Raw genomic sequence first — 27,372 nt, forward strand, 5'->3', positions numbered from 1 at the left:
CTCGTACAGAACGGTTGACCTGATAACCTGAAAAAAGTTTTACTACATCACTTTGACTCTGATGCCATGATGGTGGTCTTGGGAACTGTGATATTTCATGTATGTAGTGAACTTTTAGCTGTTATTTTATAGAATTTCATTTGAATAAACTGGGTGAATTTATAAGGTTTCATCCAGTGCAGCTGTGACATCATTATGAAGAGTAAACATGTGGAGAGAATAACCGTCATTCTGTCCAACAGGCTCCTGGAGGCCTCTAAAGATGAGAGCGTGGTGAGGAGTCAGGATCTGTTCACCGTGGTGCGATACGTGTCCTACAACCCACTGGGGCAGAACATGGCCTGGGACTGGACCACACTCAACTGGGACTACCTGGTCAACAGGTCAGTGCAACAGGGACCAGGAATGATGCTGTTGATGCTTGAGGGGAAGATACGTTTATTATGAGCCTCTTTTTGTTGGAATATTTTATTTGGAGTGGCAAGGCTTATTTTGCTGATGTGGTGGACTGGGGAAGGAGGATTATCAGATGGACCAATCAGGAATCCATCTTTGACTTTAATCAATAGGGTGTCGACGGTGTCTGGTTCAGTGAGAGCGGACTGAAGGTTGTGGCAGATACAGGAAGTGTCAGAAATGACTTCTAGGACTGGATGAAAACCATGTGTGAAAGTGAACTATCAGGATGGTTCTGTAGAGCAGTGGCTAGAACATTTACCTTAAAGCAACAGTAGGCAATATATTTTTGGCATCATTGGGCAAAAATTCCATAATAATCTTTCAGCATATTGTAATTCAAGTGTTCTGAGAGAAAACTAGACTTCTGCTCCTCCTCATGGCTCTGTTTTCAGGCTTTCAAAAATCTAGCCTGTGACGGGAGACTTTGACCAATCACAGGTAATTTCAGAGAGGAAGCGTTCCTATTGGCTGCTCATTCAACGGCGGCAGCTGTCAATCACCCACAAATTCCTATCAAACGGTCAAACTAGGCAGCGCTGATCAAATATGAATCAATATTCTGTTACTGTAATGACTATTTCTCTCCTCAAATGTTCTCCGAAACATCTTGTAGTGTACTGTTTAGCTGTAAAATGAGAAAGTTTGCTCCGGCTGGTGGGCGGTGCTTGGTATTTCCTCAACTGATCTCAACATGGCTGCTGGGTCACAGACTTTCTCAACCCTCCTCCTCCTGTGCCGGGCTGCAGGCTAACGATCCAGATGCTAATCAACGGGAGTGCAGGTTGGCTGCTAGCGGGCCGGAGTGCAGGCTGGTGGCAGGTGATGGGGAAAGGAGGGAAAGTCAGAGGGCATCTGGTGGATCAGCCCGTTCTCATTCCCAGGGCGTTGAATAGCAAGGGGTGGGGTCCAACAAACACAAGGCTTTCATCCGCTGTTTGTGTCCAGCGTGTCACCTTACAATAAGCTGTTCGTTCGTGTCTCGTCTTCACAACGTTCAGTTTCATTTTCACTTTACAAACGTAGTCGTTTTCAGCCCAGCCATGTAAACCTTTCCTAAACCTAACTATAGTGGTTTTGTTGCCTAATCCTAAAGAGACACTAAGGAGCATGACAAAGCGGCGGATGGTGACAAGTGTGGAATGAGACCGTGTTGGGTGGGTGGAGGGAAAATGTCAATAAATAGGCCTGTAGAATAGGTGATGTGTCTGGAGAGGAGGGATGTAGACAGACTGTGACTCTTGTGTAGTTTTGTATTTTGCTGATCACGGAAATGAGTTTTCTTTCTCAACAGATACACCATCAACGACAGGAACTTTGGTCGCCTACTGGGTCGAATCACCACCACCTACAACACAGAGCTCCAGCTCTGGAAGGTCAGCACTGTTTTGTGTGAAACCATCTCCTACGTCGGTTATCATTATTCAAAAATACTGGTGTCTTTTTAGCTCATTAATATGTTTGGTTTTAAGCAGTTTCCCTCACGTTATTCTGCTGGACTGAAAAGCGAATATAGTTGTAAATTTGTCTTCACAGAAACATGCACAGGTCTAATTATTCTTTCTTAAAGAAATACTCCAATACACTATAAAGTAATAAATACTCCCAGTAAGCTCAGTATGTTTCTAATACAGATTGTTTTTCCTGAATATGGTTGAATATGCTGATTCTGTGTCTGTCTTAAAGTTTCAAAGTTCTGCCAGGAGCTATGTTTTTAGTCATATTTTGGAGAAAATTATTGAAACATACTGAGTGGGAGGTTTCTACTATATGGACTAGGGCTGTCAATCAATTAAAATATTTAATCGCAATTAATCACACATTTTTTTATCAGTTCAAAATGTACCTTAAAGGGAGATGTCCAGTATTTAATCCTCTTATCAACATGGGAGTAGACAAAAAATATGCTGCTTTATGCAAATGTATGTATATATTTATCATTAGAAATCAGTTAACAACACAAAACAATGACAGATATTGTCCAGAAACCCTCACAGGTACTGCATTTAGCATAAAACAATATGCTCAAATCATAAAATGGCAAACTGCAGCCCAACAGGCAACAACAGCTGTCAGTGTGTCAGTGTGCTGACTTGACTATGACTTGCCCCAAACTGCATGTGATTATCATAAAGTGGGCATGTCTGTAAAGGGGAGACTCGTGGGTACCCATAGAACCCATTTCCATTCACATATCTGGAGGTCAGAGGTCAAGGGACTCCTTTGAAAATGTCAGTTTTTCCTCCTTCCTTCTTCATTATTTAACCTCCTTCATGGCCAGCTACTATGACATGGTTGGAATGGATTCTTTAGGTTTCATAGTTTCATATGATACCAGTATCTTCACTCTAGCTTTAAAACTGAGCCGCTACAACCAAAACTTGCGTTAATGCTTTAAAGACATTAGTGGCATTAAATTTTCATTATTATTGCGTTAACTTTGACAGCCCTAGTATGGACATTTTGACACCCATTGTAAAAACTCGTCACCATTGTAGTTCTGAATTAAAGCCTCATATGGTTTTGAGATGGAGTATTATTTAATGACGGCTGAAAAAGGGAATCAAATGTTTGACTTTGTGATATTGTTTGAGTCAAAGCAAGTAGAGGTTGACCGTTTGTTTTCAGGCTTCTTGATAACATAATTCCTCCGTGCTGCTCTCGCAGATGGAGCATTTCTTTGGCCTGACGCCGGACGCCGGTGCCGGGGCGATGTCTCGGCAGCAGGCACTGGAGACGGTGAGGAATAACATCGAATGGATCGGGAGGAACGAGAACGAGATCAGAGGGTGGCTGGAGAACAACGTCGCCTAAAGCGGCAAACCGGTGTAAAACACTGCAGGGATACAGGCCCGCTGCACCTGCACAGAACCACAACCTCCACAGTCCCCTGGAGATACGTACAGTGTGAGGGCTGGGCTGAGTTAGTGTTCTTTTTGAAGGGCCAAGCAGGCGGCTGCTCATCTGAATCAACAGGAAATCAAAACAAATAATCACATTCTTCCTTCACAAGAGCAAAATCAACACATAACCTTTAAGCGGAGTGTGGTGAGCCCTTTCCTCCACTAACAAGCATTTTCGGTTCATTTCTGATCTTGTGCTCATCACAAGAAGGATATTTATACAGCCCCTTCTCCTTCTTGTATTTTAGACATTTTTATTACAAATTGTTCCAATATATTTTTGTAATTTGTTTTGTAAGTTTTCCCTCGCCAGCACAGAGAGGATGATCATGCATTCAGCCTAACCCTTCTGCCAGTGTGCAACTACACACCACTCTCTGTGCGTGCGCATGTTCATTGGTATTTGTGAGCAATAATGGAAGATGTAGGAGTGTTAACTTGCTGGAGATGAAGAGTTGAATGAATAAATATTTACTAAAATGACTTTGTGTGAATAATAACATTTATTTCATGTTGTTTTGATCCTAGCAGCAAAGCAGCTGAGGTGGAATGTAACATTTACATAGGGAGTAAAATGTTGAGGTACTTGTACTTTACTTCAGTACTATAGTTACTAGTTATCCTGAAGATACGCATCACAAGCCTGTTGGAGAACTACGGTGGCCTTCAGGCGCATGTAAAAACGTGAAAGGCTCTCTCTAGAGTCAGTGTTTGGTTTGTCCGTTCTGGGAAACATGGTGGACTCTGTGAAGAGGACCTGCTTCTTATGTAGATATAAACAGCTCATTCTAAGCTCACGAAAACACAACGATTTTTATTATCAAACTTATTATATTCTAAATTATTCTATATTATATTATATTATATATTATTATATATTATATTATATATTATTATATATTATATTATATTCCATTTCTGCTAATAGATCCCCCAAAATGTTAAAACTGTTCCTTTAAGGATCCCTATACTTTTTCTACCACCGCTTTTACCTTTTGATTCATGTGTGATCTACCCATTATATAGAAGTGTGATTTTTTTTTTTTTTTTTCTTGTTTCACAAAAATGTCAATTTCATAAAAGCGTACAAAGTGGAACTTTGTTTTCTAATATAGGTGGAGCTCCACTGAGTCAACACCAGTGGTTGAGATTAAAGATACACTAACGATTCGTCCACACTGGGAACGTCAGGAGCGCATGGCGGCTGCATCGCGTGGCGGCTGCTGCTGCTTCCAGCCCTTTCTTTCTACATAGAGTTTGCCTTTCATAATGGCCATTTCATTTCATTATAAATGTCATTTATACTTATTTTAGACCGAGAAAGGTTAAGAAACGTGTGGTAATTAGTAAATAATAGTAACAATCCACAATTAAAACCGGTACTATATTCATTGATGGAGCTCTGCAAGTCACTGCATGTTTTACAACACTGTCCTGCACACATTTCAGAATAAAAGCCTTGTGTTAACAAATGTAGGAATTCTATCCACAGAAAAAACACTTGAGGGCTTTTATTTAAAAAATTAAAGTCTTTACTTTTTTTCATCTCCGTAACATATTCTATAGATATAGACATCGGAAGTGTAGTTATGTTGCTGATATGATGTTAATATACTGTCAATAGATCGCTTTCACTGTCTGTTTTTGCTGTGAACCGCGCGGCTCGCGTCAAAAATAGGCAAGACCTCGAATCTCTAGAAGAGACGCTGCTGACACGCAACCGAGCCGTGGTTGTTCTAACCTGTTGACACGGACGCCAAAATAAAAAACAACAGGCAACGCAGTCGCCACGCGTTGCTGACGTTCCTGGTGTGGCCGAGGGCTAAGCCTGTTTTCCTTTTTCTGTCTAAAATAAATATAAATTATATTTATAATGAAATGAAATGGCCATTATGAAAGGCAAACTCTATGTAGAAAGAAAGAGCTGAGAGCAGCAGCTGCAGCAGCAGACACGCAGCTGGTGTGAACACCCGGGGCATGAATCACACAGCCACCACGCGCTCCTGGCGTTCCCAGTGTGGACGAAGCGTAAGAATACATGTAGTGACACAGAATCAGAGTCAAGTTTTACCTGTCCAGTAAACTCTGTTGTGCTTCTGATGCCAGCTAATGTATCTGATGAAAGAAAACCTTCTCTGACAGCATAGAACATGTTGAAAACAAGAATAATGTGTTTCCTATTATTGAACAGGATGTGATTGTGTCAAGCAGTTGAAGAACTCAGTCCATACACAGAGAGATTTCCATTTTCAGTTTGTTAATGAAGTAACTGGAACACAAACAATGACTAATGTCACAGCAAGTGGAATGTACACAGTAAACACCACAGTGCATTAGATTATTAAACAGAACAATAGCTAGAATATTAATAGACAGTGATTCATGTTATGTCATCATAGCAATCTTCTATATAATGCCAGGGCATATTAATAAAATGGGTTATACGTAGAGGCAATTTGACCTCACTGGGTCAGAGGTTGTTGGGAGGTTGTCATGGCAACCTGGGTATTGATGGTGATTCGCTGCCTGGTTTGACATCGGATCATCCCTATGATGGCTCTTCTGAACCTGCAGGAAGAGATCATCCACTCACTATCACAGTCAAATACAGTAGAGCATCAAAACACTGAAATAACACACATCCTCTCTCTACATCCCCAACATCTGCCTCTCACCAGCAACAAGAGCATCCCATTATCAAAGCATAAAGACGAGAAAATCACTCACTTCTTGTTAGCGATAACATAAATGCAGGGGTTGTAGAAGGTGGAGGACTTGGCGAAGAGTGGAGCGATGATAGCCATGGGGGCAGGGATGGTCTTGGGGTCGCCGAATGACGCCCAGAGACACACAATGGAGTACGGAGACCAGGCCACCAGGAACATGACGATCATTACTACGGACATCTGCCAGCCACAAACACAACAACACAGCTTTCATATAATACGGGCAAAATATAGTCTATAAAATACGAGAGAGTTAAATTAAGGAGATGGACATTAAAGCAGCAGTAGGCAGAATGTTTTTGGCACCATTGGGCAAAGATTCCATAATAACCTTTCAGCATATTGTAATTCAAGTGTTCTGAGAGATAACTAGACTTCTGCACCTCCTCATGGCTGTATTTTCAGGCTTTAGAAAATCTACCTTTGACCAATCACAGGTCATTTCATTGAGAGAGAGCGTTCCTATTGGCTGCTCATTCAACGGAGGCAGCTGTCAATCACTCGTAAATTCCTATCAAACTAGGCAGCGCTGATCAAATATGAATCAATATTATGTTACGTTAATGCCTAATTTCTCTCCTCAGATGTTTTCAGAAACATCATGTAGTGTACTGTTTAGCTGTAAAATTAGAAAGTTTGCTCCGGCTGGTGAGCGGTGCTTCTTGGTATTTCCTCAACAGATCTCAACACGGCTGCCGGGTCACAAACTTTCTCATTTTACAGCTAAAGAGTACTCAGGTGTTACACAAGCAATGCATGCAGGGAGAACACTAATTGACTGATAGCCAATCAAAAGGCCCACTGACTCAGCAGAGTGAGCTCGACGGCTCCGCGTGGCTCAGTGCTCACCTTGGTGACGTCCATCTGGTCTGACCAGTCGATGTTGACGCTGTCCAGGCAGTTGCTTGCTTTGTGTCTCCTCATAGTGACTGACACGTTGTAGTAGCAGTAAAACATGGCCGACAGCGGCATCACAAAGTTGACAGCGATCACAGCCATAGTGTAAGAGATGAAGGAGCTGTGGGGGGGCAGAGTTAGTTATAGTGTCTGCTGCTTGATCATGTTTTATTATTGTGGGACTTTTATTGATGGATAAACTGAGAGTTGAATAGCTGTTACAACTCAATAACAGGTCATCACAGTAGCAGCAGTAGTATTTGTTTTGTCATTATTAGTGAGCAATTTCCTTAGTACTTTTAACACAATGTTATAGTTACTAGCTGTAATAATAATAATATAATATAATAACTCACGCGTCATTCTGTCTCCAGTTGATGGTGCATGTAGCTCCGGTGGGGTCCGGGGCGTAAGCAGCCCAGCCCATTACAGGCATGGAGGACCAGAACACAGCATTCAGCCACGCTGCCAGAATAAGGAGGTTGTACGATTGCATCGTCATTTTCTGCCCTGGAGAGAGAAATTATAATTATATCCATTCATAATGACGGTCAGGAATGTCAGTCAACTGATAATCCAGTGCGGAGGTACTGGTTTCATTACAATATTGTGTTCAGTAACTTTCATGGTAATGTCCCGTTACAATTAATACTTGATGTGTGCAAGTAAAATAATTTTTGGGCCCGATGGCACTAGAAGAAAGGTCAGGGGTCACCAATAACCTGGGGATCATGAATAACTTGTTAAATTGACATTTTATTAGGTACACCCATAGACTGTATATATAAAGATGGATGATATGGCAGCTCCCCCAAACATCTGGATCGACCCCTGGTGGCTGGCTGCAGTATAGGTCATAAACTCTGCGGATGAGACATGAGCCAAACTAAAAAGTCAAATACACGTCAAATACATTTTTATGTGTTCCAATGGAAATGTAAAAGTGGAAAGTACAGCCTTGCATGGAGAGCAGTAAATAGATAATACCTATGTCAGGTCTGCAGATGGTGAGGTATCGGTCGATGGCCACCACAGTCAGCAGGCCGATACTGGCCATGCCAAAGAAGATGTTGAGAGCTGCATAGACCTGGAGACGAAGCAATTAACAGATTAATATAATTGTCCCTTTTCCTGTAATTATAGGCCTTGTGGGGGTGGTGGTTTTGTAGGTTAATCCATACATTTCTATAGCAGCCGGGGGATAAAAGTGCTAAAAGGAGGCACACCAGGCCAACCTACCCAGAATGTTAACTGATTTTTTAGTTGAAGGAAATGCTGTAGTGTTTTGATCTTTTCTGGCTACCCTAAACAGAGCCAATGGTTTTCAAAATATTTAACTATGGCGGCAACCAACGACTATTTTGATTAGCCTATTGATTAATCTGCCGATTACTTTGGATTAATCGAGTATCCACTTCTTGAAATCTCAAATAGTGAAAAAAATGCCCATCCAAATTTCCCAATTTAGTTGTTTTGTCTAATCAAAAGACAAAAACACAGAGATATTACATTTATGACGGTGTATGACAAAGAAAAGGAGCAAATCCTCACATTTGAGAAGCTAGAACCAGCGGCTGTTTAACCACTTTCCTTTAGAAATAAGTCAAACGATTAATCGATCATCTAAATATCTGCCAATTATATTTTTGTCAGCTCTAATTTTAACTACGGTAGAACAAATGAACTAGTAGAGAATCATAACTCATTCAAAACTTTCTGATTATTATCTATCAAAGTTGCCATGGTTGCTTCTCTTTTCTGACAAAGTTACAGTATTGTTGCATAGAAATTCAAAAGAGTGCAAGAAAGTTTGTAAATGCAGATTAGTGTGTTCACTGTGAACTCCAACAAGTCTAATGTCACATGTACACTTGCCACTGAAAACAGTGTGAACAGTTTTGACAAATGGGTTGTAGCAAAGGTACACAGCAGGTTCTGTAGGAAACCCCCACCACCGCCCAGTTCAAACATTTGACTCTGGTTTTCCCCCGCTCTGCTTCTCACTGTAGACTAGTAGCATACGGCTTGATATTGCTGTGCAATAACAAAGACTGAGGAAAAACATAATCTGCCAGAAGAATCCTAAACACGCAGCCTGCTGCAGTGCAGCAGCTGACGTGAACGTGCTTCAGCCTAACAAGTTGATTCTCATGGCCAGCTCAGAAGAAGTCACGTTAGTTTAAACTTCTGACTGGGTCTTATGAATAATTCACATATATTTACATACATTTTGGAGGAATATGTAGAATATATGAATACAAAAAGAGCTCAGCAAGCATTTTCAACTTTTTGGGGGATATGAAATGGAACAAAATAATGAGTCTTTTTTTTTTTAAATGGAATAATCAAAAACACCTTGATATTCTATTCGTAATACCGCTGAAACGGTTCACATTACATCTCACTTGATTTATTATCTCAGTAAACATTGTAAACATGAGTTTATGGTCTCAATCACTAGTTTCAAGTCTTCTACAACACAGCATGATGTTCATTTAGAAAATTATGGTCCCATTTAGAGTCAAATAGACCATGAAGCAGGGGATGCTTTAGGGCGGGGCTACCTTGTGATTGACAGGTTTCTACCACGGCGCTGGATTATTTGCACAATATTATCATATGTGTATTATTAACATACCAATATTTCATTTTTTAAATATCATATACCGGTATATTGCAACACCCCTAGTGCAGTGTAACCCAGTCATATACGATTGGTCATTGAAGACAGAAAAAAAACAATTGGCAGAACAAACACCGCCCCTAATCTCAACATTACATTTGGTGCTATTTACATGACTTTTCAATGCAGATGTAGGTTGTTCTATGAGTGAAATAAGTGTACATGTGAAGGCACTCACATTCCACCCACCTGACAACCAGTGTAGCCAAATTTCCAGCTGCCGTGGATGTCTGAGGCAGCTGACATGGGATAGCCGATACCGGCCACTCCGATGTCGGTAAGAGCCAAGTTGATTATAATGAAGTTGGTGGCAGTGCGCAGCTCCTTAAACTTCACAAACATTAGCAGCACCACAATGTTGCTTGCTAAACTTACGACACCTGAGAAGAGAAAAGAAGACATGGAGTAAAGTGTCCCAGTGTGGGAGGTGAAAGTCAATCTTGCAACACCTAATCCACATTTATTCAATCACAGTGAGTGAGTATTTAAAGCTGCATTTCTTCTGATGGCTCCAAGGCTGTATTCAAGTCGAGTCAATAACTCTCATCCACAAGAAGGGAAAGTCTCAATAACAAAATCAACTTCTTCCGCTTGGTGGTGATTTTTAAAGTCATTGTTGAGGCTAGTTAACACAAGCAGGTTGTATATTTAAAAATGATTATATGATCTGCTGCCAGTAGTGGACCACATATGGCTCACACGGTTGCATCATCACAGTTGAGTCATTTTGGGAATGTAAAGAAACAAGAGTGCTGATGCGAGTATGGCTATTAAATTCAGGTAAGAACGATTTATTCAGAAAGCAAAACGCTGTGATCAGCAGCCTACAACAGTGATCGACAGTGACAGTACAAAGCGAGGTCCGGGGACCCCCAGGGGTCCGCGGCACTCTGTCAGGAGGTGCGCGAAATAATTTGCTATAAATCATAGAATTGTGCTGTATCATTAAAAAGAACATATCTACAGATGGGGACCATTTGCGCCAATAAAACAAGCACATTTTGCCCATTACTGCCACCCACGTTAGAAACTCTGATCTGAATGTGACACATCACGTCAATCTGTCATGAATCAGTCACTTCACTCAGCAAGAGAGAAATATTTGAGTCAGTCCATATCGTCAAGTGACGCTAAGAGCAAACTAGCTAAATTAAGAATATATGACGACAGATATATCGAGCGACAGCGACGGGAGACTAAAATGCGTCGTGAGTCGGCCGAGCTAAAGCGACATCTGATTACAAAGCACCTGGAATATCAGGGCAAAACAAAGTGATTCAAATTTAATCATCAGGAAATGTTTCTCCTCTTTAAGGGGTCCCTGGCCCCAAAACGTTTGAGGACCGCTGGAGAAGACAAAAAAAACAAACAGGTGATGCTCATCAAGAAAACAAGTCAGTCAAATCCAAAATATGAAGAAGCCATCTTGTTTTCAGTTAAATTGGTTTGGCTTCTAAATGGGGAGGAGAGGTTTCTCACTCAGAGGAGTTAACAGGTTATCATTTTTCTACTGTTGATTTATGTTTCACTGTTTTAAAGGTACTATATATAAATAACAATTTACTTGTATTAACTGCTCTGTATTGCCGATGCATGAACAGATTGTAATGTAACTTAAAAACGGAGACCTTGCCCAACTTTCTGGGGTTCCTTTAACAGCCTGTGGACTGATTTCTATATAAAGGACTCGGGACGGTTCTGCTTCGTAACGTTAGCCGATGAAGTCATTTGCAAATGACGAGCTAGTTGGTATCATGGAGACTGGACATTACAGATAGTAACGGTGATATATGATTGTGATGTAATGTCATGTCACTGTTTTGGCCGATGCCCAGGATGATCGCTAGTGCTTACGAAATGCGAGCAACAGGATGCTGACTGCAGTTCACTTAACGGCCACCGGTGTCATTCATAACAAGAATTTTCTGAAAAGTTACATATAGTACCTTTAATGAAGTTGCTATGAGAGAAATGCTAAATTAGGAATTCAGAAATGAAATGAACCTCCGACATGGAATACAGTGCCAGGACCTGGATAAGTTACATAATGCTATCAGAACACGTTTTCAAAGGATAACAATGAACTCATTTCCTTTTACCATTACTGGCTTTGATACAGTCATGTTTCCTTTACCGCCCATGCAGCAGAATAAACACTTGTCTGGGAAACACATCACTTAAAAATCATTGCATCATTCATAGGTATTATTCTTTATGACGAATGAATTTGTTACACAGACAATAATACTCCTCCCAGCTTATTACTGATGGTTAAACTTCATTGTGAGATGTGTTGAGAGTAAATAAATGACTGACTGCAGACTCCTCTGAAATGACTCCTGAGAGTCTCATGACATCAAGCAGAGAAATCACACTGCAACAACACAATATGCATCATCATTCATCATCTATTAATCTATTTATGCCATCGGTGGTCTTATCTTTGTTACCTGCAGTAATAAGGTATCCAGCCACTATGTTGTGCTCCAGTTGGGTAAAGGCACTTTTCCCCCCGTAAAGTTCAGCATCATCTGAAATATTGACTCCAGAGTCAATCCCCATTTTCTGAGATGAACTAAAAAATGATCCTTAATTGAAGTAAACAGTCTTCCCACTAAAATTACACAGAGAGGCAATAAATCAAAATACAAAATCTGAACAAAAGCGATGTAGAGAGTCAGTATTGCCAAATGCTTTGTCTAACTAAAATCTGTAGGGTGGAGAGGTGGGGGGTGAATGTGGAGGGATGGGGTGGAGGGGATTATTACATACCACTGCCCCCTCCGTTCCCCCCCAGTTAGAAGGAGGCGACAGAGGATTAGCGCTCACGTGGAGTTGCTTGCAGGTTGGGCTCTGGCCAATAAGCTTTGACATTACAAAACTGAAGTTGAGTTAATGCCTGAGCCTCAGACTGAAGACTGTTCACCGCAGGTAGTTCTACAACCACAGCTGGATTAACAACTGGCAAAGAGGGCACCTGCTCCGGGGATCCTGGACCCTCCATCAGGGTCCCCCAAGGCCAAAGGTTCACTGTGTGGCAAATAGTTTGATTAATTAATACAAACGCTAATGGAAAGGGCCTTAAAGAGACTGTTTGTAACTTTTTACACGTATAAATCACCTGGGTCGGTGTCCCATGCGCGCTCGCATATGCGTGCTGATCCGAATTTCGCCTAGGGCACCAAAAGGGCTTAAGCCGGCCCTGGTAGAGTAAATCTACCATCCACCACTGAAGAAGATTGAATCATCATACTTCCTGTCTTCATGTACATCAACATCAACATGCAAAGTCTCTCCTCAGAGCTTATGGAGAACTGAACATATATGACGATGACCCCTATGGAACCTACTCTGAAAGAGTGCAGTCTTATTATTATTTATTTATTTATGCATTTCTTTTTTTTTTGTTCCTTTAATTATTTTCTACCCTCTTTGATTTTTGTTAATATATCATTTTTTTTATAATTCAAGTAATCTTATCCTATCCAATTGTGCCTTGCATGTTAGAAGTATTGAGTTTAGATTACAATGCCTTAATGTTTGTAAATGAATTATCTTAAATAAAAAAAAAAAAAAATCGACATCAACATCCGGGACAGTAGGTGGCAGTCTTATACATCCATGGTGGCAGTATGCGGCTCGGGGCTCGGGGCTCGGGGCTCGATTAGTATCTCCTGTGAGGAGGAGAAGAAGAGCACTGATCCACTTCCTGTTCACATAACCGCCTCTTCTTCACTAGAGAACACAGCCCTCTCTTCTTCACCGCAGCAGATCAACATGTCGGGGCTCCTGAGGACCATCGCTAGCCGAGCTGCTCCTGTCCTGCGGGGACACACCGTCACCCAGAGGGCGAACATCTACGCCGGCCCGGCCAAGGAGAAGATCGGCACAGTGGTGAGGCTGATGATATAATGCTAACTAACTAGCAGCCGTTAGCTTAGCCGTCCTTGGCTGACGAGGTCAACATCACTGTGTGTGTATTTCGTTATACAAGTGAATGTGCAAACATGTCTAACTAACTTAAGTAACTGGATTTAAATCGTCACATGTTCGGTAAATAACAAACATCTTGTCACAGAGACATTCAGTCTTGTATAAGTTAAAGGAGTGTAATGAACTGTAGGCTGTCATAAAGGAGAGCAGAGCTACAGCATCAGCAGGCTGAGGTCAACATCACACAGTAGAGTACAGAGAGGATCAGCATCTGATTGGCTGTGTTTTAGCCAGTAAAAGATGTCCTCATGTCTGCCTGCTGTGAGTCAGTAGATAGTAGCAGGTCACATCCTCCAATTAATGTTCTTTAGAGGTCGAGATGTCTTTAGTGGTGATCAACTCTGTGTGGTGGAAAAGAGTATAGAAGCAAAGAGCAGCCGCTAGATAGTGTAAGGTTTAGAAGTTAATTCATATATTTGAAAGTAAAGTTAATTCATATATTTGAGTTAAGTTACTAAAAATATATTTACAATGTTTACACCGTTAATTATTTACCTATTTATATTTACAAGATTATTATTTACATGGTTAGATATTGACGGCAGCATCTTTGAAATAGTTATAATAACATCTTGATTCTACCTGTAAGTATCTTCCTGAGATTTACCTTAGTCTAGGTCCTTCTGGCCTCTGATTGGTTAGTTCTATGACATGTGAGTTAGGAACAAGGAAGTGTTGTTGTTGTGAAACTGATGAAATGAGGAGAACAGTAAAATGGCTGCTTAAAAAGTTATCCGTCTCCATCCTGCTGTTTATTCTCCTAAAGAGTGATCCACCACCACACAACGAAACCTCACGTTACAGATAGCACTGCGATAGCGCTGCGGTAGCGCCGACCCACGGGACTGCACCGCCCTGCACGCTCACATGACATATCTGGTCCTGCTAGCTGTATGTGTCTGTAATAATGGATATATTGGCTGTAATTCATCACTTTTATTATCTTCTAATACACCCATGGGCTGTATGCTGTCAGCCTGTACCGTGGTGGATGTACTAACGTCTCTGTTCCCAAACAACCGGCTATCGGCCAGTAGGTAGTAACGCTAGTAGAATGACATACGTAGAATTTAAAAAAAAGTTTAATAAATAAGTTCTAATAGTATACGTATTGATAATATTGTTATTGTTCAACACAGAACATTTCGGTAGAGACATTAATTATTTGATAGATTTCAGTTTGGGTCAGCAGGTTAAACAGCCTTAGACACACTTGACATGGATTAATAGATCTTGTTTTCTGTACCTCTCTGTCGTCCAGGAAACCATCATTGGATTGAGCATGTTCTCCCTGGCCATTCTGGGACCAGCTGGATGGATCCTGGCCCACTTGGAGGACTACAAGCAGAAAGACTAAAGTGGACATTTTAACAGTCTCATACCAGGTGCATCCAAGTCTCCTGTCTCCAGTAACAACCTGGGACCATCATCGGAGAAGAATATGGAACCAGTTTTACATTAACTCTTCTACCTCTCTTGACAGTTCCACTCCACTCCCCAGAGAGAAACCAGCTCTTTCCAAACTCTGACTGTGATACATTGAAAATTGTATTGTGGATCTTCCCTCTTAAACCGCATGTTACAAGATAAAATTTTAAACACCACTATGTTGCTTGTTGTGTATATTCAATTGTGTATCCCTTGGATAAGGCTTTTTATTTAGAATACTACACATCACTTTAGATGAGTAGGTGAGTTTAATCCTGATTTTTCAAGTTGCTGCCAGAGGACAGGATGGACAGGATGTTTAACAGGATCAGTTGGTTGTCAGGAGAGCTCAGAATAATTTCTGCTGATAGAAAGGAAGAAAGAAAGGGACAATAATGGACAAAGATCCACTGATAATGCTACAGGTTAACCACACCCTCTATATAAAATGAGGACACTCATCAGCAGTGGTGAAAGAAGATTAGTTTATTGGCACAATGTAAAGATAATGCATTAAAAATCCAAAGTGCAAGAAGATTAACATCAAAAAGTACTCCAAAGTAAAATTACTCTTTATGCAGAATAGCCTCTTTCACAGTGTTATATATTACATTTATTACTGGATGTTTTCTAAATTAAAGGACCAGTGTGTAACAATTAGGGGGATTTATTAGCAGAAATGGAATCAAACATTAATAACTTTGTTTTCTTTAGTGTAAAATCACCTGAAAATAAGAATTGTGTTTTTGTTAGCTTAGAATTTATATTTACTCTAGGGAGTGGGTCCTCTTCATGGAGCCTGCCGCCATGTTTCTACAGTAGCCCAGAACGGACAAACCAAACACTATTAACTTTTCCTGCTTGGGCCGGAGTCGATAACGTTACTCGCTGCTGCTGTCGCCGCCGCTTTCTCTCTCTCGCTTCACCACTCACTTCCCACGGACACACACTTAAAGCACTGGCTCTGCTCCAGATGACCTACGCTACTCTTACAACAACTGGCTCTAGAGAGGGGCATTCATGTTTTCGCGTCGGCCACCGTAGTAATCCTACACGCTTGGCACTCAGGAGAAGCAAGGGAAAAATTGGAATGTGCAACCTCACCGCTAGATACCGCCAGATCTTACAATGTTCCTTTAACGCAGTGACACTGCATCATATTTCATAATTTCATGTTTGTTTATTTTTTGCAAAATCTTGATCTTGACTAGTAACGAAATCTTTGAAAATGTAGCGCAGGAAAATGTACAATATTTTTCTTTTTTGGCTATTGCATCAATGTGTTGAAGTTTTTTTTATTAGATTGACTATAAACTGGTCATAAAATCGCGAATCACAAATAGAGAGACACCGTGATAACGATTAAATCAATACATTTATTTAACAGAAGTGGAGTAAATTATGCAAAAGGATCAAAAGGCATGTAGTGTGAATATCAGTAGTATCAGTAGTGTAAGGTGTGCATGGAGAGTGTAGATGGTGTGTGCATGTTGTAAAATGTATAAAACAAGCAAATTATTAACCAAGGAGAACCTAAGGCCGCTGCATGCCCAGCGATGGTGTCTGCGGTGAAAAGAGAGAGAGAATGAGACATGAGCCTATAGGCTTTATGGTCTGAGAGCACTGGACCCAGGTGTTCCCAGAAGGCCCTAATGGCAGGTTCACAGGAACCCTACTATATAGGCAACAGCAGGGATCGCCACAACAATCAAAATCAAACTTGAAATCAAAAGGCCACTGATGTACCATAGAGATGTACTATATCTACAATATACTGTATGTACGCAGTCAAGAGAAGCCCATTGTCCAAACAAAGTCTGTGTTTTTTAGGTTTATTTATCCATTGCAAGAAACCAAACAAAAGAACAAAGAAACCATGGCTCCTGCTGACTCATGCTTTGGTTAAAAAAAAGAAGAAGAAAGACCCTCCCAGTTGCATGCTGGTCCAACACCTGCTTATATATATACAGCTTTAGGTACTTATTGCCCAATTTTTACAAAGCAAACCAAAAAAATAAACGTAGCAAAACAGACAAACTAATAAATAGCTCCTACACTGGTTACTGTCTGCTTATTTTACCCATAAACAGTGTGATGAATTTTCCAGAAAATTAGTGCATCACAATATATACTATCATTACAATAAAAGTATACAGACCTTGACCTTGGCATGTTTGGGAGCCACACTAAGGAGCATTGGCCTAGATAATCCTGATTGGTAGAAAAAAGAATCAGTCTTTTGTTTATCTGCATGGGACCTCGTGGTTGATACAAGCTCAAACAGTATGATACAGTAAATTAGGACTGAAGTCCTTTATTCAAGGCTTTTTGGCCCTTGGGGGCATTTGCCAGGTGCATGCTTTGGTGGTCTTACAAAGATGTAGGCATATGCATCTAATTATGAACGTGTTCATCCTTATTAATATCCACATTGGAGTATCTGGATGTTGCATCATCTAATTAAAATCGACTTCTATTCTATTATTTGTCTTTGCAAGATCACATGAACTATAAAATGAACCAAACCTGGCTGCAGGCCCCATTTTGTCCTAGATTAATGTCCCCATTCTGGTATGAATATATTGACCCAGATCTTAGATGGATAAAAGGCCAAGCATGCAGGAAAGAAACCACCATCACCCCATCACACCTCTGTCCCAACAACACACGTTTTAATATATAACCTTTATTTAACAAGGAAGTCACACATATACATAGTCACATTTTTTAAAAGAAAAAAGACATGTTTGAATTTCTTAAACATTAATAGAACAATGGAATAATTTTGTATTTAATAATTTTTCATAATTTGATGATAGTTAACACATACACTTTAAATACAAACAGTTCTTTAGAGTATGATTTGCTTTTACAGGTGATGGAAAGTATTCAAATGTAACCATGTTTCCTATTAAAATATTGTTGCACAAAGTCAACCCCTGTTACTGCAGGAATTGGTGACAATGCCATGAAAAGACACTGTTGATATGTGAATACTGAAATAACAGTTATTTATGAGCTGACTTTTTATTTATTTGTACATATGTTTACTAATTTAGTAATCTTATTATGAGTGATTTCATTAAATCTATTCTTTACATATTATAATGTATTATTATTACCACTGTATATTACTATTATTATTTATTATCATTTTATTATTATTATTATCATTATCATTTTTATTATTATTATTATTATTATTTATCATCACTATTATTATATGATTATTATCATTATCATTATTATTATTATATTTATTATTATATTTATTATTATTATTATTATTATCATTATCATTATCATTATCATTATCATTATCATTATCATTATTTTGGCAGAGTTACACAGCTGGGCGTGTTCAAAGGATAACCCGTAAATTGCGAAATCTCATCTGAGAGCTGCAAAAAACTCTCGCGAGAGCTATCCAACCTTAACCATTCGAGAACAACGCCTAACATTAACTATCTCGCGAGAGTTTTCCCCAATTTGCGGGTTCCCTGCTAGACAATACCGGTGAAATCACTTGACCGGTAGTTTTGTCACGTGACCAAACACGTCCTGCAGCAGCTGACTTCTCGCCTGAAAAACAAACAAACAGCGTCTTTTAACAGGTAAAAAAACAACACGGAACTGCGTAGTTCACGATAACAACTGACTAGGTGAACTAACTAGTAGTTTCACATTAGCTGGGTGACATTAACCGACTAGTCGGCATTAACTGTTCATTCAACTAAACTATGAACATCCGTTCTTGGTGGTTTTGCTTCTCTTGCTAAAAACATTAGCAGCTGACTCATTTACCAGAGTCCTGCTGATAGAAAACGTGAAGTATCTGTCTCTGCCTCGGTAGTAACGTTAGATAATTAACCCGTATTGAGGCTAACCTGTATTAGAGAAGGTCTTTTAAACAAATGAGTCATTATACTACAACAACAGCTCACGTTAGCGAAGAACACGTTCAGTTGGTAGTTTTATGAATGAGGTTTGGCGTGGTGTTGTCTCACACTGCTGCTCTATTTCCTGTAATATAGTCAAGTCAAGTCAAGTCAAATTAATTTCTATAGCACATTTAAAACAACATGAGCTGACCAAAGTGCTTTACAGACATATAGGCAGTATAAAAACAGGTCAACATTGCAGACAACTAAATCTCACACATCCACAGACAGAGACAAAGATGAAAATCCATGAGTAAAAGACTGTTATAATGAACATTATAAAAGGCCTTTTAGTAATCACAATTCAAGTACATTCAAAAGCCAAAGAAAAGAGGTGAGTCTTGAGCTGTGCTTTGAAAGACTCCGTAGAGGGAGCAGATCTGATTTGATAGAAGCTGTAACTTAAGTTATATTCTTCTTATTCCTTTAGTAAGCCATTACAATGAGGCTGTGCATTCTGGACGAGTATGACCTGGCCAGTGAGTGGGCAGCAAAGTACATCCGCAACAGTATCGTCAGGTTCAGTCCCTCCGCTGACAGATACTTCACTCTGGGTTTACCTACAGGTGAGCAGCACTCACACACACACTACCATGTTCAACTGTTTCTGTAACTTCATCAACAGTAAGCGGGACGCACTGTGTTAAATGGGTTTCATCTCACTCAGGGAGCACTCCCTATGGTTGCTACCAGAAGTTAATAGAATACTACAGAAGTGGAGACATCTCATTCAAATATGTGAAGACCTTCAACATGGATGAGTATGTGGGTGAGTTAAAGGCCGACTTATTAAACTCTCAACTATTCTCTCAATTTTAGACTTCCGTCATTCAACGTCAGAATTAAGCATTGTTTGCTTTGAAGTGTTTTAAAGGGGCTCTGTGTAAGAATCAGAAATTGTTTGTTAACAGCAGTCAACAACAGTCAGCGTCCTGTTGCTCGCGATCGCGCTTGTGCTCGCACTACGTAGACGCGAACGAGCATCCGTCAAAACAGTGACAACGGCAACAACACACAAGACAGAGTGTGATTGACAGCTAAAACCACAATATTAGTATATATTTCACATCAAAATCGATATATTTGCTCTGGATTCTGTATTTTTTTTCAGCCTAATTCCTAATTTTATAACTTCTAGGTCTGCAGCAGTTTTTGAAATATTAGGGATGTCACAAGAACCATTACTTCGGTATCAAGTTGATGCGGTACTCGTTTTTCTACAGTACCATCAGGGCTGGAGACTAACGGCGTCCCGGGGACGGCAGGAGGAGAGCTAACGTTAGCTGTTAGCAGCCGGTGGACAGCACAGTCCTGCTTGTCTTAATAATGGAGCAAACGTTAACCGAGGTTGCATTGAGTTACATTATGATGTGTTCAAGCTCTACTCAGTATTTGGTGAAGGCAAATTATAACATTATGATGTGTTCAAATCCTGTAAAATCGTTTTTTCGGTGAGAAACTTGAGGCGTATCATCAGGGATCAATAATACATTTGCAAAAAACAGTATGCAAACTGTAATAAAGGAGTGCATGATGAAGTATTTATTGTTTTCTTTTTTCATTTTTTACCGCGGTATTGAATTGGTATCGAGAACTGTAGAATTTCACTGGTATTTGTATGGACTAATAAACCTCTTGTATCATGACATCCGTACTTAAGATAGAACAAAAGATGTGCTGTCTTTCCTCCGGAGGCTGGATTCATGGCACTGCATCTCTTTGGTAACAAAGGTGACCCTCTTGTTCTCCAGGTCTACCTCGGGCTCATCCAGAGAGCTATCACTCCTACATGTGGAACAACTTCTTCAAGCACATCGACATTGATCCAGCCAACGCTCACGTCCTGGATGGAAACGCAGAGGACCTGGAGGCAGAGTGTCAGGCGTACGAGGTGAAGATCGCAGAGGCTGGAGGAATCGAGTTGTTCGTAGGAGGTCAGACGAATGGTTTTAAATATCTGCCATATCTCATCAGTCAAACAGAGAATCATTTCATCTCTTGGGCGATATAAAGCTTCTCTTCCTTCTCATTGTCTCTCTGTAGGTATTGGCCCTGATGGTCACATAGCGTTCAATGAGCCAGGTTCCAGCCTGGTTTCCAGGACCAGAGTGAAAACCCTGGCTAAGGATACCATTGTGGCCAATGCTCGTTTCTTTGGCAACGACCTCTCCAAGGTTCCCACCATGGCTCTGACTGTGGGCGTAGGAACTGTCATGGACGCCAAGGAGGTCAGATTAAAAGACAATTGATTTGTTCCTCCATTGTCCTGCAATAACATAATCTTATATAACCAACCGACAGGCAGCGTCCTGTTGCTCGCACTTGTGCTCACACTACTGACACACACAAGACTGAACGTAATTAACAGGCATCATGTTGATTAATGTTGGCAGCATTAGCAGCTAAAACCACAATATCACTCTATATTTCACATGCTTGACAGTAATGTTAGCTGACCAGACGAAGGTCCATCAGTGAATGGAAGGCCTGGCCGATGTTGATACTAGTGTTAACTTTTCCTGCTTCAGCCTCCCGACCGTGGTCAGAAGACACACCGTAGATTAGGCCGGACCGGAGTCGATAATGTTACTCTCTCCGGAGTTAACCCCCGTCACTCCACTCAGCAGCAGGGAAAGCACTGTTGGTCTGGAGGAGCTGCAGCATTTATTTCTGCACAAACAGCAACTTCCACTGAACATTCACTAGATATTCTCAGAGCTAAACTAACTCTCTTCTGCTCTGCTGCTCGCTCGTTCTCTCACACACTCGCTGCCACTCTCTCTCTCTTTCTCTCTCTTTCTTGCATCACCACTCACTTCCCACGTACACACACATTCTTCGCACTGGCTCTGCTAATCTCCCACAACACTAGTTTTCCTCCGACGTCGGTCACATTACTGTTTTGCAAGACGGGCTTCACTAGATATAACTTTGTTGTGGTGGGGGCTGGTCGTCTGTTGGCGTTAGCAGACTCCATTTCTAACCGAACATTAGCTAAGGTTGCACACTGTTAGTCCTGTAAGCGGAGCTGAAAATAAAGGCACTCGCGAGTGCGCATGACATGTCATATCTATTGGATTTTCCCAGAAAAAAAACGCCCGTATTCTTCACATTAAAAGCAGTCTACAGAAAGTCACAAAGGTCTCATGTTTTAGGTTAGGTCACAACCTGTTCACACATTGGCAATAAAAAAAGGATTAATCAATGTTTAAATCTGTAAAAACTTACATACAGTCCCTTTTAAAGGAGCAGTGTGTAGGATCTGGCGGTATCTAGCGGTGAGGTCATTTGGAGCAGAACCAGTGCTTAGAGTGTGTGTGTATGCGGGAAGTGAGTGGTGAAGCGAGAGAGAGAGCAGTGGCGACGGGAGCAAGTAACGATATCAACTCTAGCCCAAGCAAGAAAAGGTTTGTCCGTTCTGGGCTACTGTAGAAACATGGTGGTGCAACATGGAGAACACCGTGGAGAACACCTGCTCCCTATGTAGATATTAGCGGCTCATTCTAAGATAACGAAGACACAACGATTCTTATTATCAGGTGATTATACACTAAAGAAAACATACTTATTAATATTATTTTCCATTTCTGCCAATAGATCCCCCTAATTGTTACACACTGGTCCTTTAAAGAGGATATATTGCCTAACTCTTAATGTTCCTACTTTCCTGGACCCACAGTAAGCAGTATAACACTGTTGTTGTCATCCTCTGTTCAGGTGATGATTCTGATCACAGGAGCACACAAAGCCTTTGCTCTGTATAAAGCCATAGAGGAGGGAGTGAACCACATGTGGACCGTATCAGCATTCCAGCAGCACCCGCGCACCATCTTTGTCTGTGATGAAGACGCCACCCTGGAGCTACGAGTCAAAACAGTGAAATACTTCAAAGGTACAAAACAACACCATCCTTATTCTGCTTAGTGTTAGTTAGAGTGGAACAGTCTGTATCGAACTATGAAGCCAGGAATCTCTGTATGTATGTGGGTATGTATGTATGTATGTGGGTATGTCCTTTGCATATCTCGAGAACTGCTCATCCGATCTACTTCACACTTTTGGGGGGTGGAGGCGATTTGAACACGCAACACATTCAATATTAATAAACTTTGAATAACAGCATTGTTCATTTAATTGATTTAATTGCAATAAACCGATCAAAAGGATGCTGAAATAACAACATAATGATGCAGATTTGTAAAAAGTCTGAATTCATGCTTTGTCAGGTCTGTCCGCAAGACGACAAGCAAACAACTTTTAAAATGCTTGTTTTCTGAAAGGAGTTCGGATGGATCAGTGCTAGGCTTTGCTAACATAGTAGCTGCTCCATCAACACTCAACACAAAGTCATCTAAGGCATAAATACAGCAGCGACGTAGCTGTTTCTACCATAGACAGTCTGGTTTATACACATACATTATACACAGAGTTTCATCCGGTCTCTGTACAGATATGATCTGCTCTATCGAGCTCTGGATGACCACAGACAGATACAATATTTTTTTCCTCCATCTCTGATTAAACAACTACAGGACCTCAGTAACAACAGGAGGACAATCTCAACGGTGATAAGCTTTTGCGACCCAAGCAAATTTTTTTGCTTGAGTAGAAATATTTCAACTCATGCGAATGACGCAAATTTTGCGCGTTGGCATCGCGTCACCCTCAGCAAATTCGCGTCTATCCGCCTCTTTGCATTGACTTCGTATGTAATTGCGCCGTGTGAAAAGCATGCTTCGCCTTCAAAGTGAATGCGCCATTACAGATCTCAATGGATAACGAAACTCATGTTTCATAATTTCTGATCATTATCTACAACTGATCTGTGGTGTACTATCCATCCAGTGCACTACAGATCACCTGGGATTCTGTGTTGTTGTTGCTCAATATTCAGATAAGAGTAGCAGTAATTTCAGTAACTTTCTGCAGAACTGTATACGTGTATCTAATTAGTTGTTTTGTCATTGTAGGTTTAATGCACGTTCATAATAAACTGGTGGACCCAGTGCTCAGCATAAAGGACCAGTAAAGGAAGAGAAGTGAAGATAAGATGGTCAGATATCCCTGCAACCAACACGAATGGAGCGCCTTATTACTCTGGTACCTTTTCTTTTCCTGAGCCACCGTTGAGCCAGTGTTTGGGAGACTGTCCTCACTCCAGCCTGATATTCATGCACATTGAACTGCCTTTGGATAATGTTAGATAATTAATGAAATGTAAATGATATACGGGGATATTCCCTCTGACGTTCTTTGTTCAGCAGTTTACATTTAGAGGGGGAGCACCAGTTGACTTTTTCTAATAACTGCCGATGGTCTTGGTTGCCCTTCATTTTTGCTCGGTATGAGAACTTTGAAGGTTTAGATTTAAAGTCAAACATTTAGTTTGATGTATGAAGTGAACCCAGACTGTCTCTGTGAATGAAACAGTACTTTTCTTTATGTTAGCTTTTTCATCAATGTTTCATCCCTCAAATTAGTGATTGGAAAGAAGAAGCACATACTGCGTGTTTATTGGTAATATCTATTAAAGCAATAAGCAATTATGGAACTTACTTAACATAAATACATGTCATCAAAAGTGACCTTTGACTCTAGTCAAACTGATGCTTTTGTATAGTTTTTGCATTTCTGTATCCAAGGACTGTGAACACTGTGCTCCTTTCAGCAGCTCCTTGCTTCACTGATGTCCACGCTACTAGCTGCCCAGCACACAGCAGGATACTAAACAAGTCAAACACTCCGTTTAATGTCACAGAATAATCTCAGCTCAAGGTCCACTTATTAGCTTTGTGAGAACTTTTAACTGTATCCTAGGGTCTTCATCAGTGATTGGAGTTTGTGACCTAAATATGAAACTTCAGTAACATGATAACAGGTGGGTGTTTATGAGGGAGGTGGTAACCTCCGTGTCCCCAGTGTCAGATGTGAAGGCCCTCCTTGATATTTCTCCAGCTGTCCACTGACTCCTGGTCCATGACCTTTGACCTCTTCCCCAGTGGATGCTGTGAGTGGTTCCAGTCTGGTGTTCTCAGACAGCTGATCAGTCTGTTTGCGATGTTCATCCCGTCTCTGAAGACTGTGAGATTGGGTTGAAAGCTCCAAAAAAAAAGCTAGTTTGTGAATCTTGGAATGAGATTATTTTGTCACATCCTGATCCCAATGTAATTTTTTAAGAAATATATATATTTCTTTTTTAACATTTTTTTTTTCAAATGGGATTCAATGACAATTGATTATTTTTCTGCACATAGTGTAAGCAGCTTCACTGGTACTGTTGTCTATCCAACCTCTAGACTACTGTCCTGTGCATGCAAAGTGATCAGTACTGTTTTAGTGTCAGACTGTGTGAAGTACACCTAGAGGACATTTTTTACCTCAGTGACTCAAATTACTGTTAAAGTTCTTGTCAAATTCAACAGCATCTGGATTCATGATGCATCTATTCATCAGTTCACTTGTTTTCTTTTACTCACTTTTCCTGTTCATCATGCTGTTACAGTTATGACCTCTAGTCGGTGTTTGTGCACATGTACTGTAGTTTTTTACTCTTCATTTTCTAATGACAGTAAAAAAATTTGCTAAGAGTTCTTTGCTTCGTACTTGTATTTTATGAAACACATATTTAAAGGTGAAGGGGATAATGATGTCCTTTTTCTGACGGAAACAATTTCAATCAGTCGGAAACAAAATTTTAGGTCTGCAACTTTTGTTCCCTGAGGGAAAAGAATGAGGTACAACACGTATAGTATGGGATATCACACCCTGCATTACCAACCTGAAGACATCTCTACTCACGCCTTTTAATGCAGGAGACCTGTGATGACATATGTGAGGCCCTGACTGTATATATCCATCACCAGGGTCATCCCTCAGTTCCATAGCCACTCATTACTGAGCCCAGTTGTGCAGCCGGGTAATCAGGTGTTGTACCTTGTTCCTCTCCTTCAGGGAACAGAAGTTATAGACATAACATTTTGTTCCCTTTCAGTCGATTCACTCGGTACAACACATATAGTATGGGACATATATTAACGCCCCGTAGAGCGGCTACCGAACACCTCCAGCCCTAAGTGCATTATAGACCCAGCTGAAAGGACAGAATGAGCCACTGAAGGGCTGTCACATCCAAACTGTAAAACCCAAACAAAAGTGTGCGGGGATGACCAACTGGCTGCAGCACAGATATCACTAACAAATACTCACTTAAACGTAGCCCATGAAGTAGCCATGCCCCGGTTGAATACGCCCTCACCCCATGAGGCAATGGAAGACCCTTGCCGTTGTAAGCCAGGGAGATGGCCTCCACAATCCAGTGAGAAAGCTGCTGTTAAGACAGGGCTTTGCCACAGGGAACACAGGGAATGCAACCTCGGGCAAAAAAGCTCAAGGGCTAAAATGCCATAGAGCTATAGGCTGCGGAGATAGCTTTAGGCAAATACGCCGCATTCAGGCGTAGTGAAACCTCGAAGCTGTTCAGAGACCTGGGAGCAACTGGGGGAACTGGTTTTACCCTGCGCACATCATTGGGCAAAAATTCCATAATAACCTTTCAGCATATTGTAATTCAAGTGTTCTGAGAGAAAACTAGACTTCTGCACCTCCTCATGGCTCTGTTTTCAGGCTTTAGAAAATCGAGCCCGTGAAGGGAGACTGGCCAATCACAGGTCATTTCAGAGAGAGAGAGCGTTCCTATTGGCTGTGCTCCTGCTGGTGGGCGGGGCTTGGTATTTCCTCACAAGATCTCATCATTGATTCATGGAGAGACTTTCGTCTGGTCAGCTAACATTACTGCCAAGCAGCTGAAATATAGAGTGATATTGTGGTTTTAGCTGACGTGTGTCGCCTCACTGTTTTGAGCGATGCTCGCTCAGGTATATTTAGAGCAAGCAAGCGCGAGCCCAACGCTGACTTTCATTAACTTAATGGCCACAGGTGTCGCTGTTAACAAGCATTTCTGAAAGTTACAAATAGTTCCTTTAAATCATATTAGCTCCATTTCTACCCACTGCAGCTTTAAGAGGATCATTTAATAATCAGTAGAGGGCATCAACACACCGTAGCAGCGTCTAGTCTGCCAAATCCAATGAAGAAGTAGAAGCAGTGACAGCTCTTCGGGCTGCTAATAGGTAGAAGGACAAGAAAAGGCTGTGATTAAGAGGAAAGGAGTGGAGATATGGCAGAACAGATGGGAGGAGTATCAGAAAGGATGTAACAGAAGGGAGGAAATCATCATAACAAGACTCAGACTAGATCACACAGGGCTTAATAGCACTTTGGCTTTAATGGGGAAAAGGAACAGTGACAAGTGTGGGGGATTGTGGTGATAAAGAAAATGTGCAGCA

At 40.9% G+C, this 27,372-nt stretch overlaps 5 protein-coding genes across 6 annotated transcripts in view; 3 read left to right on the forward strand and 2 right to left on the reverse strand.

Moving 5' to 3' along the window:
• The window catches only part of LOC119504361 (glutamyl aminopeptidase), a 28,827-nt gene extending 24,985 nt beyond the window's left edge, over positions 1 to 3,842 (forward strand). The window contains exons 19-21 of the mRNA XM_037796443.1: positions 243 to 383; positions 1,751 to 1,832; positions 3,124 to 3,842. Of these exons, the coding sequence (XP_037652371.1) occupies positions 243 to 383; positions 1,751 to 1,832; positions 3,124 to 3,270 (370 nt within the window). The 3' untranslated portion in view covers positions 3,271 to 3,842. The remainder of the gene's footprint in view (positions 1 to 242; positions 384 to 1,750; positions 1,833 to 3,123) is intronic.
• LOC119474418 overlaps positions 1 to 27,372 on the reverse strand; it is an 813,351-nt gene that overhangs the window by 309,067 nt on the left and 476,912 nt on the right. The gene's annotated exons all lie outside the window — the stretch shown is intronic.
• rrh (retinal pigment epithelium-derived rhodopsin homolog) lies at positions 5,635 to 12,450 on the reverse strand. Its single transcript, XM_037796471.1, has 7 exons — positions 12,116 to 12,450; positions 9,855 to 10,045; positions 7,970 to 8,069; positions 7,339 to 7,492; positions 6,935 to 7,103; positions 6,087 to 6,265; positions 5,635 to 5,927 (listed from the first exon to the last, which is right to left on the reverse strand). The coding sequence occupies exons 1-7, from the start codon at positions 12,225 to 12,227 to the stop codon at positions 5,822 to 5,824; spliced, it is 1,011 nt and encodes a 336-aa protein (XP_037652399.1). The 5' UTR covers positions 12,228 to 12,450; the 3' UTR covers positions 5,635 to 5,821.
• On the forward strand, positions 13,352 to 15,265 carry LOC119504400 (cytochrome c oxidase subunit 8A, mitochondrial-like). The gene is made up of 3 exons (XM_037796490.1): positions 13,352 to 13,559; positions 14,920 to 15,043; positions 15,142 to 15,265. The coding sequence occupies exons 1-2, from the start codon at positions 13,443 to 13,445 to the stop codon at positions 15,013 to 15,015; spliced, it is 213 nt and encodes a 70-aa protein (XP_037652418.1). The 5' UTR covers positions 13,352 to 13,442; the 3' UTR covers positions 15,016 to 15,043; positions 15,142 to 15,265.
• Positions 18,541 to 25,614, forward strand: LOC119504386 (glucosamine-6-phosphate isomerase 2). 2 transcript variants are annotated; one of them, XM_037796475.1, is made up of 7 exons: positions 18,541 to 18,700; positions 19,458 to 19,593; positions 19,695 to 19,796; positions 20,779 to 20,961; positions 21,071 to 21,255; positions 22,745 to 22,919; positions 23,998 to 25,614. In XM_037796475.1, the coding sequence occupies exons 2-7, from the start codon at positions 19,470 to 19,472 to the stop codon at positions 24,054 to 24,056; spliced, it is 828 nt and encodes a 275-aa protein (XP_037652403.1). In that variant the 5' UTR covers positions 18,541 to 18,700; positions 19,458 to 19,469; the 3' UTR covers positions 24,057 to 25,614. The 2 variants fall into 2 exon arrangements, with proteins under 2 accessions (XP_037652403.1, XP_037652404.1); XM_037796476.1 differs by lacking the exon at positions 18,541 to 18,700 and adding an exon at positions 18,760 to 19,361.

The sequence above is a fragment of the Sebastes umbrosus genome, chromosome 16 (genome assembly GCF_015220745.1).
Source record: "Sebastes umbrosus isolate fSebUmb1 chromosome 16, fSebUmb1.pri, whole genome shotgun sequence".
In the NCBI taxonomy this organism is placed as follows: Eukaryota; Metazoa; Chordata; class Actinopteri; order Perciformes; family Sebastidae; genus Sebastes; species Sebastes umbrosus.